This window comes from Copadichromis virginalis, linkage group LG19 (assembly GCF_057382275.1).
Source record: "Copadichromis virginalis isolate Kocher_CV1m ecotype Utaka linkage group LG19, C_Virginalis_male_GT1.1, whole genome shotgun sequence".
NCBI lineage: Eukaryota > Metazoa > Chordata > Actinopteri > Cichliformes > Cichlidae > Copadichromis > Copadichromis virginalis.
The window spans coordinates 9,663,978-9,679,821 of NC_140636.1; the positions used below are offsets into that span (position 1 = coordinate 9,663,978).

Sequence of the window (15,844 nt, forward strand, 5' to 3'; positions counted from 1 at the left end):
TCTGAAATATGATGGCCTCCATATGATGGAGTCTAAAATGTACAAGTTATCAGAACTTAGTGGCTCTGCTGCATTATCAACTTTAAAAAACTAAAGTCTGAAGTCTATTTTTGTCTTTTGAGAATTTTTGCCCTTTAGCAAAAAATATGACGAACTTTCCCTAACCCATCCCAGTTTATAATCTAACAAGTTCTGAATGTTGCACAAGGTCAGTGTCCACAGCAGAAATATATGTGCCAGTTTGTTTGACATCTGCATCAAGGAGAAATTCTTCAGAAATGCAATTATTTGTATCCTGTAGGCACCATGATTGTGGTCAACCCGCTCACTGGATTTTGGTGCATGTACTTTGTGTGAAAGTGAAAATCTGTGACGGGAGAGAAGCAGCTAGGTCCCAGCACACCAGTGACATGAGTGGATCAGACACAGCGTGGGAGGTATAGCTGGGTCGGTGGTGGGTTGCAAAGTGGCATGCAGTTCACAGCAACAGTAGGTATTGTTGAGAAACTTAAAGAGCCTCATATAAGATTTGCCATGCTGAGAACACTGTTGAAAACCTTTCTCCAAGTTTAGCCATTAGGATATCCCTGCTGCCCAATTACAGTGTGTTTACTACGAATACAAAGGCTATTCAGCATTGGCAGATACAAACAACAGTTCTCTGGACAAATTCGAAGGTCGGTGTGGAAGGGAACAGCAGGAGATAAAAGACTGCGTTGGCAGTCCAGAGAAATCTCAGATGAATCTGGAACAAATGTTCGTGATGTGTATGTGTGTTGTGGATGACCTGTTTTATCGTGTGATGTCAATTTGTCATCATTGTGAAAAAACCTGGGGAGCTCAAACCAGCAATAATGTTGTGGCAGTTGCAGATATTTCTTATTCAGACATATTTTACCTTTTTACATTATTTTATGTGGGTGAGACAACAAAAGCACTTAAGAACATCTCAAAAAGATCTAAACTGAGAGTATTATGACATATATCAGGAAGAAACACAGAAACAGAAGCTGTGTGGGTATTTGAGCAAACACTCTCTGTAAGCTAAAGTCTCTGTGGAATAGCAGAAACAAGTATTTGTTGCTCTGTAAACCTGCTAAACGTTAGCTGATGACCAACTTCATAAATGATTTTCAGTGCAATGGGATCACATTAGTTTTAATGCAATAAGTGCTAATCCCTCTCACCTGCTGAGTTTGACATCTGGAGAGAAGATTAGTTTTCCAGGATGATCCACCGACCTCCACATCAAGCCCAGCATGAGGATCTCCAACCAGCAGCACTTCAGCAGGTGGATTTGGTCTGTTAGACTCAACTCTACAAAGCCTGAGGAGAGGAGAAAAAAAAGGCCTCTTTACACTTGGAAACCACCCACATTCTGCCTTCATGGAATTATGAGCACAAAACCCTAATCTATCCCAAATTGCACAATTGGAATCAGCACTTATTCACACATTCTTTTAGTTGTACGCCCAGATCCACCAGTCAAGTTGGAGCTTGATTACATGTCTGTGCAGACTAATAATAGTATGCATTACTGCAGTATGGGGTCACTTTGAGATGTATTTGTGTTTGAAAGAAAAGCAGCTTTGTTTTTATGTGAAATAACATTAAACTGATCATAAATGTTCTATATAACAATGATTCATCGGGGGAATCATTTCTTCATCACTCCTGTGTTTCATTGGCTCACTGCCTTATCCAGTGCAACATGATGTTCAACAAGACAGGAAATATGGTGAAAGAGCAGTAAAGGGTTCAGGCCAGCCTGGAATTAGACCAGAAACACTCACTGCTTGGAAGATTTTGTGGCCATCTGGTAATGTGTCTTAGCCAGCCAATCTATCAGGGCTCCCTGACCGTTGATATAGACACTGTTGCAAGGAACTTCTTTCTGTTGTATGACTACATAGAGCTCTACCCAGAAACAGAGAGAAATGTACAGGGGTGGTGCAGGACATCTGTAACTTTGTAACAGACTGTTGCACAACCGGTGCCTCAGTGCCAAACATGTCAACAGACAGAGCTACTTTGATGGGGATTCTTTGATTGAATCTGGCCTCAAAAGTGGGTCAGCTAACACAGGTGACACCAGAGAGTCAGAAAGCGCTATATAAATACAGGCCATTTACCATTTTAAACTTGATTTAATCCTTTAGTGCAAAAGAAAAACAGTATCAATCATGAAAAGCAACTTTATGGAAGGAACCAACACTGATACTAACATCACATCAGGCTGCTACATTTATTTGCACTCATCTGGCTTTTTTTTTTCACTATTTGCTTTTAAAAAATATTTGGACCTCTAACTTCTTTTCAGTAATTCAATTTTAAAAAGGTTTATTATGAGAAAATGAAATATGTCATTTACCAGTATTTGGATTCTTGCTAGAAGTCCCTTTGAGGCCTCTTGGGTAAGTTTCTACAACTAGATTTGCCCATTGATTGTTCCTTTGGATCACTGACTGGATATGAAGTGCATAGTATTGTCTTCAGGTGTGTCTGTAGCTATTCTGTGTGGATTACGTGGTTGCTTTAACTAAGCTACTGAAGAACAGTAAGACTTTTTACTCGAGGCTAGCTTGGCTGCGTGTACGTTGGCTTACTGTCATATGGATCTCCTTTTATTTAAGGCGCTTCTGTCCAGGTAACTGCTTTCTACTTAATGCTCTGAGAAGTCTTGCTGTACCTGCTATTGTGAAGCAGCCTCGCTACTATCATGTTTCACTGCAGGGATGGTATTAGCAGATGATGAGGAGTGCCTGGTGTTTAACAGGCAGTGCTTAGAGCAGGGGTGGCAAACATAAGACCTGGGGGCTGGAATTGCACCGGCAAAGACTCCAATCTGGCCCACTTGACAGCTTTAGAAAATGTGAATGAGTGGATAGATTTAGAACTTTGAACTGTATTTTCATAAACGTTAGAGCTTTTTCTATTGATAAATACCCCACTGCCCACTGCCACTGGACTGAAGTATCTTCATGTCATAATATATTGTTTAGTTTTTATAAAGCTCAAGAAAACTTTCCTGTGCCTTTTACCATGCTTTAGAATAAAGGCCTGATTGACAGAGAGATGGTTTCCTACAAAGAGAAGCTGCTCTTCTAAAGCCATGCTCAAGTCTTATCTTCCTGACCCCTTTCTGCTTGGTTACTTCAGTGACAAATTGTGGCAAACTGCTGGCTTTAAATTTCATTCCATCTTAAATCAACCTGGACCTTCTCCTCAAACATCTCTGATTTGCGTAAAAACTTTTGTGGTCTAAAGTTTGGACACATGGAGTGATTTCTGTGAAATGTTTTGTTTTTGTCATGGTCTGCGGCCTGGTGCCTGAGGAGCGGATGGGATGCCCACGCCTACGGGTGTGGCTGTCATCTCCACACCTGCATCCCATTCCAGGCGATCGTCAGGAGGACTATTTAACCCCGCATGGCCGGCTGTTCCACGCCGGTCCATTAGTCACCATTCAGCGGTAACTTGGCCCTCACGTGAAGGTGGATGTGGAATCTCTGGTTTCTTTTGAACTATGTTTATTCTTCTACTGTGTGCCCAAGTTATTGTTCGCCGTGTTTGAGCGTACACCTGCCTGTGCTGCACGCCTGGAGTTCATCTCCTCCGCCTTCCTGGAGCCCTCTCCCGCGGTCCCTCACCCCTCCCTCCAGTTCCCACGGCCCAGCCCTGATTGTAAGATAAATAGCTCTACCCCGTTGTATGCTGTTATCTCCCTGCTCTGCAGTAACTCTCTTCCCTTCTCTGTTGCAGCCTCCCACGGTCCCGATCATGGCGTTCCCAAGTTGTTATCTCCCGGTCCTTTGGTTCTAATATTAACACTGCGTGTTTTCCTTTGATCATTCCGGGACACTCTTTGAGAAATAAAAGTTATTCTGCGTGCATCCCGGCGTATTGTGCTTGCTTCTAGGTCCAGCTTGCGTGCTAGAACTACGGTTCTTGACAGTTTTACATATCGAACATTTTTCAGGATGTATAATTTTTGAAATACGGTCCATGTATCTGCCAATGAATGTAGATCCACTTTCACCATTTTTTTTTAACTTTCAAATTTGAGGAAATGTTTAAACATGAACATTTCAAAAACTCATTAAGATAAAAGGCTGGTATTTTCAGTGGCGTTTCTTACCATCAAAATGAATCATGACCTGTAATTTGGATTACAGCTGTCTTATTATTGGCTAGTTAAAATGTGAAAAAACATCATGCAGTCCTACAAATTCTGTCACGATCCTGGGTCTTAGGACCCAGTGTTTTGAGTTTTAGTTCATTTTGATGTTTATAGTATGTTAAGCTCTTTAGGTCTCCTATGTTCATTTGCTTATTAGTTCCCCCTTGTGTTTCCAACCCATGTTAAGTCTCCCCTGCTCTTCATGTGTTTCATGTCTGTGTCTTACGTTGTCAAGTTCTGGTTATCATGTCTGCGTCTCATTATGTTTCCTATTTTATTTGGAAGAGATCCTGTGCTTTTATATCATGGTTTATGTTTTGAGTCCTTTGATGTACTGTTTCTTGTTTCCCTGGATCTCAGTTATGGTTACCTTAGGTTTAGCTCTTTGGCTTTGTTATATGGCTTCCCTGTGTTCCATGTTATGTCCACTGTGATGTTTTGTACCATGTTTCAGGTTCCTATGTTCTGTCTCCCCAGTTGCTGTTAAGTTTGCGTGTTTTAGAATTCAGTCAGTGTGTTTCCTGTTTTACTTTGAAGGTCCATGCCTCATGTGAGTGTTTCTAGTTTTGCGTCTGTCTCGTCCAGCCTGATTACTCCCAGCTGTGCTCTCCTTCTGTGTTTCATTCCCTCGTTGTCCCTCTGTGTATTTAGGCTCTGTGTTTCTGTTTGTCAGTGTCGTAGTCTCCCTCATGCTGTGTGTGATTCTCCCTGTAGTTCCTGGTATACTTTATGTTTAGCTTTCCTAGTTTAGTTTAGTACTGTTTTTGTGTTTCACTTTTTGCCAGCATTAAAGCTGTGTTTTTGAGTTTACGTTTTGTCTCCGTGAGTTTGCGTTTGGGTCCTCTCCTGCCTGCCACACAGCCGAATCATGACAAATTCCCATATTTGAGGACAAATGGTAAATGGACTGGTTCTTATAGAGAGCTTTTCTACTCTATCTGAGCACTCTACACAAATAAATGCTTTCTATCTAAGATTCGCACAATCAACACGAGGTTAGTATCTTGCCCAAGAATAGACATGCAGACTGGAGCAGACTGGGATTGACCCACCAACCTTCTGGTAGTAGGTGACCACCTGAGCTACAGCCACCCCAAACCCACTATAATAATCTCCATATTGCAAAAGATCACTACTGACAATTTCAGAATGGCAATTGAATCTTACAATATTGCAAAATAAAGAATGTAGAACATTTTTTAACACAAAATTCTTTGTAACAAAAAAGAAAACATGTATGACTGAGTAGAATTAAAGAAAAGAAAAACATTTACTTAGCAGTACTTGTGTGAAAGAGTTACATACAGACTGAACTGAGTAGCTTGGATCTTACCAGGGATCTTCTTGGCCCAGCTGATCATGAGAACCAGTTCCTTGTCTGCCAGGTTGGTGAGGGTCATCATCATGCTGGTCTCAGTGAACGGCTTTTTCAGGTCCTCCATGAGGTAGATCTCTGGCGGCTCTGCCTCCATGATTCGGGAAATGAACTCCTCTGGGTTCATGGTTGAGTGATGCGTGTGATTTGAGTGAGTGTGGACAGAGGTGTCTTCAGGTGTCCCCAGGTGAAGATGCCGTTGACCCCGAGAACCCAGTCCAACCCTTACCAAACTCTGACCTGTCGTATCCCGAGGCTGGGGTCCACCGCGACGGTGTCGAGCACCACGAAAGCCACAACGTTCACGCCTCACCCCTGGTGAATGAAGACAACAGACAGTTGCCGAATTACCTGCAACTCCTTTACACTTCGTGTGAGAAAAAGCTTGTGCTTTATGCAATAGAAGGAAATATATATTTTTAACAATCTAATAAGAACAAAAAAAAAACTGGATCTATCTGAGCATTAGCAGACACTATGACCAGTCTACTGATAAGAAGAGCAAAGGCATTTATAAACACAATGCTTCATATGTCAAAGAGCAATCCCAGCTGCAGTTTAACACACCAAGGTTAGCCCAGAATCACAGAGCAGGCAACAGAATGGAATGTGCTGATCATAAGAAACACTAAAGGCCCAAAGAAACACTATTACCTATTTACATGTGTCACAGAAATAATTAAAAGTATTTAGATGATTCTTACAGTCAGTGGAAGGAAGACTTGTCCTGCGTGCTTTTCAAAAAAGCTCAAAAGGTCTAATGAGCTCACAGACCTATTAACTGAGTCAATTTTAGCTCTGCTGTAAGACAAGAAATCATGAAATATCCCAATTCTAATGAAGATGAGTAAAAACCCACCGCACTTCATCATGCCCACTTCATAGCATTTACGTAGCCGGCAGGCTTGGCAGCTTTTACGCCGGTTCTTGTCAATAGTGCACTGATTTGTGGCAGGGCAAATGTAATCATTGTGTCCTAATAAAAGAAGAAAACACAGTAATGGATTATTTCAGCTGATGAGAAGAAAAATTGTGAGTAAATATAAAGTAAAAAGGTCATACCTTGGATGCTTCTCTTGAAAAAAGCCTTGCAGCCCTCGCAGGACCACACACCGTAGTGATAGCCGGAGGCGTAGTCGTGGCACACGGCGCAGAAGTGCATGTCGGCTTTCCCTAGCGCAGATGAGCACGATGAGGATTTCACTCCTTCCGCTCCTTCAGATTTCTTTCCCAGCAGCTTGTTACAGCTGATGATGGAGCTGCAGAGGGGAAGCGAAGAATCGTTGAAAGGGACAGCTTGACATTAGAAATTTTAGCCCGTCATTCACCTGTCATTAGCTGTCCAACAGGTACTGTGTTGCTGAAAATGTCTCCATAACAGCATTTAAGTCAACTGGAAAAATCGCATCACAGATAGTATTTATCGATGCAACACGATAAGTGCCATCATAACCATTAACTGCTCACATTAATCAACAAATATAGAGGAGAACTGAAGACACAAAAGAAACAGAAATTAATTTTATAATTAATAAAAAAATATTGCTATCATCTTTTAGCTTAATTGCTATTTTAAACACTGGTATCAGAATTTACTAGAATACGAACATACAATGAATTACTACACAACCAAGTGTAACATATTCCGCACATTTGTAACAGCCACCCTTCTGTGCAGACAGGAAGGGACGACGACCCACAGGAGCTTGTTTATCTGTTCTTATTTGGTGTCCATAGCAGGCGTCTAACTGGCTGTGGTTACAAGAGCAATGAACTTTAGTTACATATAGAACAATTATGATCTGTGAAATCTTTCTTTTTTATGGTGGCACTAGATTAGTCTCGTTTGGGTTCCCCCTTTCCGAGGGCTGTACAACAAAGGAGGTTAAAATAGTTCCCGAGTTATGTTAAGCTTAAATTCAGATTTGTCACCGTCACAGAGGTGGCTCGCTTTTAGCCGCGGTAACTTGGCCAAACACATGACCTGATCTGGAGAAGAGATTAGAGATCTGATTCAAAATCAGCTAGAAGTTGTGTGATGCAGAAAATGTGAAAAGTATTGCCACTTTTTTGGATATTTGTCACACTTGCATGTTTCACATTATTCAGTTATCTTTGTCTGTATTGGTTTTGTCTGTATTGGTCTGTAAAATGGTTTTTAAATGGCAATTTCATTTATTGAGGGAAGAAATCTAACCAAACCTCCCTAGTAAAAGTAATGAATGGAAAACAAAGTCCCATCTATCACTATAAAAAAGTTACAAAGCCATTTCTAGGACTTTGGGACTCCAGAGAACCACAATGAGACCCATTATCCACAAATGGAGAGAACTTGTAATGGTGGTCCAGATATGACTGGCCTACCAAAATTACCTAAAAAATGCACAGACGAGTCATCCAGTAGTTCACAAAGCAACTCAGAACTGCAGTCCTTATTTGTCTCACTTAAGGCTAGTTTTCACGATTCAGCATCAAAAAAGAGGCTGGGCAAAAATGGCATCCATGAGTTCTAACGTCCTAGGACCTGGCGTCCACATATGTGGACATCACATTTTGGGTTATTTAGACCAAAATACTCAATTTTGCTCTGCAAGGGCTTGATATCCACTTATGAGGACATTATACTGCTACTGTTCTATCGAATGTTTAAACGAATATCCTCATTTGTGGCTCTCATTTTTCTTAGAAACAAAAATCAGGTAAAAAAAAAAAAAAAATCTAGTATTCTTTGTTTTTATATTCATCGGGTCCCAATCAGCCCAAATATCAAAGAGAAATGAAAAATGCATGCCGTGGAAGAGTTCGGGTCTTAGAAGGTTAAGGCGAAACCCACAGTTGGACACTCCCCCGCCCTTATATTTGCCCAAATGTCATCTGGTGAGTGATGAGACAAAAGTTGAACTTTTTGGAATATTTGGAAGGTAAATTTGGCGTAAAATGAACACGAAAAATATACTGACAGTCAAACATGTTGGTCGTACTCTGATGGTTTGGGGCAGCTTTCTTGATTGGACCAGTTGCTGTAAGGGAGGGAACCATGAATTCTGCTCTACCATCATTGTGTCCTAAAGTTGAAGCACATTTGTAGCAGGACAACTGACAGGGATTAGAAAGACGAACCATATTTCTCTGACATTGGCTTCTCTTCTTTGAATGCAAAATTGACTTTAAAATACTTCTGCTCACATACAAGGGCTTGAATAATCAGGTGCACTCCTGTCTTTAAGACTTCATACTAACATATCAACCCAATAGCACACTTTGCTCTCAGACTGCAGGCTTACTTGTGGTTCCTGAACATTTAAGAGTAGAATGGTAGGCAAAGCCTTCAGCTTTCAGGCCCCTGTTTCTGTGAAACAAGTTCCCAGTTTGGAGTCTTCACTTTTAAGATGAGCCTTAAAACGTTTCGATAAAGCTTATAGATAGGAGTAGATTAGATGACCCTCAACCCTCCCTTAGTTAAACTGCAATAGGTCTAGGCTGCTGGAGGGATGTACTGTTTCTTCTTTACTTACCAGTTGTTGATTCTGTGTCTTTATCTATGACTTTGCATTGAATCATTAGCTGTTATTAATATCTACTCACTTCCATAGCTTGTCTTTTGTTCTGTTCCTTGCCTAACCACCAACTGGTCGCAGCAGATGGCTGCCCATCCCTGAGGGTGGTTCTGCCGGAGGTTTGTTCTTGTTAAAATGGAATTTATCTTTTTTTGGTCATAGGCGATTATTTGGAGTGGCCTAGTCAAAGTCTGGACTTAAATCCGATTGAGGCAGAATGTTAAACAGGCCAAGCTCAAAATTATGTGTGGCTGAATTAAAACAATTCTGCAAATAAGCAATGTGAAAGACTCACTGCCAGTTATTGCAAATGCTTAATTGCAGTTCTTCCCGCCAAGGGTGGCACAACCAGTTGAGAGGTTATGGGGGCAATTGCTTTTTTACATGGAGTTTTACATGAAATGTTTACTTTGCTTATCTTTGGCTAATATTAAAATTTGTTTCATGATCTGTGTGGCAAATAATACTATTTTTAGTGTCTAAAAATAGTATTAAATAGTATTAAAAATAGTAGCTCATCAATAGCTTCAATGCTAACATGTTAAATGTAATGGACACTATTGCTCCCATTAAGGTGAAGGTTATCTCTGGAAGGAAAAAGTCTCCATGGAGAAACTCCACACTAGTGAAAAATGAAAAAAGAGAGTGTAGGAAAGCTGAGCGCAGATGGAGAAAAACAAACCTCCAGGTTCATTATGACATCTATAAAGAGAAACTTCACAATTATAATTTACAACTGAGGAGTGCAAGAAGGTCCTACTTCTCTGACATCATCACTAAAAACAGCCATAATGCTCGGGTCTTATTTTCTACAGTTGACAGGCTAACAAACCCTCCTGTGTCAGTGGCAGCTGAACTTCATTCGACCATGGCCTGCAATGACTTTGCCAAATTCTTCACAGAAAAAATCCAAAAGATTAGACAAGCAATTGGTACATCAACAGCAGATCCAGACTATGTACTGTGTCCACCGAAAAACTGTTTAAACACCATAAAACAGTTTCACCCTATTAACAGCAAAGACCTGGAGGACATCTTAGGTCAACTGAACTCCTCCTCCTGCTGTTAAGATGTCCTGCCAACACGTTTTTTCAAAAAGGTCTCAAAGACTTTGGAGTCAGACCTGTTACAGATCGTCAACTTTTCTTTAATATCAGGCGTGTTTCCAGAACCACTAAAAACTGCTGCAATAAAACCTTTACTGAAAAAGGACAATCTTGACAAGACACAAATGAACAACTACAGGCCGATCTCAAATCTCCCATTTTTAAGTAAGATCATTGAAAAAGCAGTTTCTCAACAGCTCAATTACTTCTTAAAACAGAATAACTGCTACGATGCCTTCCAGTCAGGTTTTAGACAGAACCACAGCACTGAAACCGCTCTGACCAAAGTGTTCAATGACATATGTCTGAATACAGACAGTGGAAAAATGTCAGTCTTAGTTTTACTGGATCTCAGTGCAGCATTTGATACAGTTGACCACAACATATTACTCAAACGACTGGAGAACTGGGCAGGTCTTTCAGGAACTGTACTAAACTGGTTCAAAACATACTTAGAAAACAGGAAATACTTTGTATCAATAGGTAACTTCACATCTGAGCAGACAAGTATCACATGTGGAGTTCCCCAAGGTTCCATCTTGGGACCCTTTCTGTTTAACATTTACATGCTCCCACTGGCACAGATTATAAAGAACAACAAAATAAACTATCACAGCTATGCAGATGACACACAAATATATATCACAATGTCACCAGGAGACCAAGGCCCTGTACAGGCTCTTGGTAAATGCATCGAGGAAATTAATGACTGGCTGTGCCACAATTTTCTCCAGCTAAACAAAAAGAAAACTGAGGTAATAGTCTTTGGCCCCAAAGAAAAACGATTACAGGTCACCAGAGAACTTCAATCTATACATCTAAAAATCACAAACCAGGCAAGAAATTTGGGTGTAGTGATGGATGCAGATCTAAACTTAGAAAAACACATTAAGACAATAACAAAATCAGCTTACTATCACCTCAAGAATATTTCAAGGATAAAAGATCTAATGTCTCAACAGGACCTGGAAAAACTAGTCCATGCATTCATCTTTAGTAGGCTTGACTACTGTAACAGCATCTTTACAGGTCTACCTAAAAAAAAGCAGTCAGACAACTACAGCTCATTCAGAACTCTGCTGCTCGAGTCCTCACTAAGACCAAAAAAGTGGACTACATCAGTCCAGCTCTGCCTGTCCGTCAGAGGATAGACTTTAAAGTTCTGATGCTGGTCTATAAAGCTCTGAATGGTCTGACCCAATATGAACCTTCCAGATCCCTCAGGTCATCTGGATCCGGTCTTTTATCAGTTCCCAGAGTCAGAACCAGACACGGAGAAGCTGCATTCAGCTTTTATGCCCCTTATATCTGGAACAAACTCCCAGAAAGCCTCAGATCAGCTGAAACACTCAGTTTATTTAAATCCAAATTGAAGACTCAGCTGTTCTCAGCTGCATTTGAATAAAGCACCAAATCCACACTTTTAAGCTTAAATTTCAAAACTTACATTTAACTACTGATTTTATCTACTGTTCTGATTTTATCTGTTTTGATTTTATATACTATTTTGTTTGTTTGTTTGTTTGTTTGTTTGTTTGTTTGTTAATTAGTTTGTTTGTTTGTTTGCTTGTTTTAATCAATTTTAAATCATGCTTTTTATTTGTTTTTGTTTCTAATGTCTCTGTAAAGCACTTTGAATCACCTTGTTGTTGAATTGTGCTATACAAATAAACTTGCCTTGCCTTGCCTTGCCTAAAATCTGTGCAAAGTATGGCAAGTTACCAATAAGATGCTTTTTTCTAAAGCAAAGATCTGGCTCTTGTCCAAAAGCACGCAATAGTAGCTTTCATTAATAGTTGCTGCTGCTAGCCGATATAATGCCAAGTCTTTTGCCAAAAACATGTCTGCCAGAGCTTCTAGAGCTCTGTTGTCTGTCTCTATGTGACCCCCTACACCCCAGCCCCCACCCTCAACCCTCACAAGGATAAGTAAAAGAGAATGAAAACTAGGTCTTTGAATGTTACTACCACTTAAGCTAAATTTAACTGACACAAGAATAGCTTTCATCAGTGCTTTCTCAGTAATCTTACCTGCTGGGGCTGATACTGTGAACTTTGGGATCCAACCAGGGTGCATGTGGGCTGGGTTCATTATAAACTAGAGGCTGAGTGCAGTGCAGAGTAAGTGAAGGTACATTGTGGTGAGTGTGAGAAGGCCAAAAGGCTGAGGGGCTGAGGGGAGGACACAGAGATGATGGACTGTCAGTGATGGGTGACCTGGTGTAGCTCAGCATGGAGGGGCTGTAGAAGGTCAAAGGTCCGTGCCCGTGGTTATAGTCATGGTTACTGTCTGTGTATGGAGAGGGAATGCAGATGGTGTGGCTGTCCATGCCCACAGGAGGGCTGTACATAGCAGGCAGAAGTCCTGGGGAGCTCACCCTCTCTGTGGCTTTACTGGAGTCCACCTCCTCAAGCTGAAGGAGGGGTAACGGGTTAGCATCCAGGGCAGGGGAGGAGGTCATGTCAGGGGAATATACTGTATTTGCTGTGAATGAATGATTTGATGCAGGTGGATATTCTATAGCATCTTCTCGAATGGCCGGGTCCTGTAGCAGAGAGGGAAGAAACACTATATTAAAATAATTAACTGCTGCAAATTCTGAGCAAATACCAATATTTACAATATCGACCATAGCAGATTTTCTTTTTATACCAAGGAATTTATTTTTTCAAATTATGTAGCTCAGAGCTTTTCAGTTCACCATCTTAGAACAAGTCCATATGTTCAGAATGCACTAACTCAGTCCCAGTTCCAAGACATCAAAATTATAGTTTTGCAGTCCAAAACTGACAAGACATAATCATCTAATTTGGCAAAAGGCAGACAACAGTTAACACGGTGAAAAAGGATGAGAAATAGGGAATGTTTTTAAAATTGAACCTAACTGGAGCGTGACCAAGACAGTAACTAGTCGTCTATTTTGTCAACTGCTTCAAGGATCTGTCACCAGGGTGGCTTGCCCACTTACCTAACATGCATGTGCCAGTTTGCAACACAAAGCCTCATTACTGTGAAGCATACAAGCAATGCACTAGAATTATTCCTTAAGAATACTTAATTTGTATAGCACTAAATCACAGTTGCCTCAAAGTGCTTTATATTGTACGGAAAGTACTCTACAATAATACAGAGAAATTCCAACAATCAGACCAGCCCCTGTGAGCAAGCACTTTGGTGACAGTGGGAAGGAAAAACTCAGTTTTAACAAGAAAACACCTCCAACACAACCTGGTTCTGGGAGGGGCAGCCATCTGCTGTGACTGTTTGGGGGTGAGGGGAGGAAAACAGGACAAAAACATGCTGTGAAAAAGAGCCAGGGAGGATAAGGGAGGATTGAGGGTCACCAGATCCAGCCCTAATTATAAGCTTTGCAAAAAGGAAAGTCTTAAAGCCTAATCTTAAAGAGAGGGTGTCTGTCTCCTGAATCCAAGCTGGGAGCTTGCTCTACAGAAGAGTGGCTTGATAGCTGAAGGATCTGCCTCCCATACTACTTTGAAATATCCTAAGAAACACGAGTAAGCCAACAATCTGAGACCTAAGTGCTGTATTGGGGTCATCGTCACTCTAAGACAGGGTGTTATCTGGCGTCGTGGAACGATAAAGCTGGGTATCCTCTACATAGCAGTGAAAATACATGCTATGCCTTGTAATTATACTGCCCAGGGTAAGGCTATATAGGAAGGATGTAATGTAAACAGAACTTGTCCTAACACAGAACCCTATTTAACTCTACAATTAACCAATTAACATATCCACTAAAGGGGTCAACATTCTTGACAACGCTCTTTTACGAAGAGCCATTTTTAGCCATTAGTCCTTTGGACATAAGGCTGAAACTTCTTGTTCTCTTGCTGCTGTTTGTGCCTGTCTCTACTAAAGACAAGTAGCTCAATCAGCTCAGTCACTCTCCAACTTTTCTTTCTCTTCTCAGGGGGTGTCGCTCTTTGTTATGTGGGCGTGTCGCTCCTTGTGGCATCCTCAGCACATGTTCCAGACATCTTAGGTGCTGTTTTTCAATGTGTTTTAGTGTTTCTTAAAAAATATTAGCTCATTTTAAATGTGATGCCAGAAACACATTTAGTGGTACTTAAAAAAATGTTTAAGAAACATTTAGCAGCTAATTAGCTTAACTGTGCAATCTGTGTGCAAGAAACAGGGCGCTTCTCTGAGCCTGGTTCTGCTGGAGGTTTCTTCCTGGTAAAAGGGAGTTTTTCCTTGCTCATATGGGGTCATATGATTGTTGGCATTGTTTGTTGGGGTTTTTTTGTATTATTGCAGGGTCTTTACCTTACAATATAACGTAAGGCAACTGTTACAGTGATTTGGCGTGATAAATAGTATTGAATAGAATTGCACTGAATTGAACTGACTTGAATGAAATTTAAAGTCAATATTGGATGCCTGTAAACTTTGGACCCTCAGTTGCAGTCTTGGTTGCGCCATTAAAAATCACTCCATGGTCTCAGGAACGCTTCCAGAAGTCACTGTCCAAGAACACCGTGAACTATGCTAGCAATAAATGCAGGTTAAAGCGCTATCATGCAAATTATAAGCCAAATGGGATCGAGAAATTAAACAGTAGCAAACTGTTCTGTGGTCAGACAAATTTTAATTTCTTTATGGAAAATATGGATACTCTGCCTCAATAATTCTGATGTGTTGTTGCCATCAAAATCTAAATCAGCCAATTGTTCTCTTAAAACGTCACATTTTCTCAGTTTAAATATTTAATGTTCTATTGTAAAATCATTGCATTCTGTTTTTATTTAGATTTCACACAGCACGCTGACAGATGATGCCACAGCTTCATTTACCATTTCAAATAATTTCAGTAACACCCTGTAGCTTTTAGATGAAATAGCATCCCTGGATGAATATACAGGACAAAAATTGGTTTTCAAAGAAATCAATTTCTAATGTAGTCAGCAAAATGTCTTTACATAGTCACACTGCAAACAATGAATAAAAGTAATAAATAGTGTAAGGATGTTAAAAATGTGCAGCTCACCAAAATAAAATGTTTGTGTCTGCACTTCCCTAAAACTCTACAACTGATATTGAATATGCATAGCTAACAAGAACCATGAACAAAACTAAGAAGACAACATTACTATTTCTATAATGAATGCACTGCATCTGAAACCTTAAAGCAGATGGGCTACAGCAGCAGAAGACCACGCTGGTTACCAAACCCATCATCTAAGAACAGGAAACTGAGGCTGCAATGCACACAGATCACCAAAATTGGAAGAAGATTGGAAAAAGGTTGCCTGGTCTAATTCATTCAGATGACAGGGTCCAAATTTGGCGTAAACTATGCATCAAAGGTTGACACTGAGTTCACTGTACTCAGACATCTCAGTCAAAGCATCTCAACATGAGGGCACTTTTATAATGTGGCAGAAGATGTAGTGGGAGATTCATGGACATCATGGATTTTTAACTGACAAATCTGCAGCAACTCAATGATTCAGTGATGTCAATCTGGACAAGAATCTCAGCAGAAAGGTTCCAACACCTCAGTGAAGCTAAGAGAGGATCCAGGCCCTTTGGTCTGCTGAGTGCGTTGCTCTCTGGTAATATTAGTCTGCAAACCTGGAGCAGACACTGGGTGCCTGCTGTGTTT

The 15,844-nt window shown here is 40.6% G+C and overlaps 1 protein-coding gene and 1 long non-coding RNA gene across 5 annotated transcripts in view; one reads left to right on the forward strand and one right to left on the reverse strand.

The window, feature by feature from the left end:
- The window catches only part of esr2b (estrogen receptor 2b), a 67,503-nt gene that overhangs the window by 34,129 nt on the left and 17,530 nt on the right, over positions 1-15,844 (reverse strand). For all 4 annotated transcript variants that reach the window (XM_085441502.1, XM_085441500.1, XM_085441501.1 and 1 more), the window contains exons 2-6: positions 12,249-12,763; positions 6,618-6,814; positions 6,415-6,531; positions 5,514-5,870; positions 1,188-1,326 (exon numbers count right to left, since the gene is read on the reverse strand). In XM_085441502.1, the coding sequence (XP_085297628.1) occupies positions 1,188-1,326; positions 5,514-5,870; positions 6,415-6,531; positions 6,618-6,814; positions 12,249-12,679 (1,241 nt within the window). In that variant the 5' untranslated portion in view covers positions 12,680-12,763. The remainder of the gene's footprint in view (positions 1-1,187; positions 1,327-5,513; positions 5,871-6,414; positions 6,532-6,617; positions 6,815-12,248; positions 12,764-15,844) is intronic.
- Positions 3,613-3,893, forward strand: LOC146685529 (uncharacterized). The gene is made up of 2 exons (XR_014916737.1): positions 3,613-3,684; positions 3,763-3,893. It is a non-coding gene; the product is annotated as an uncharacterized LOC146685529 (long non-coding RNA).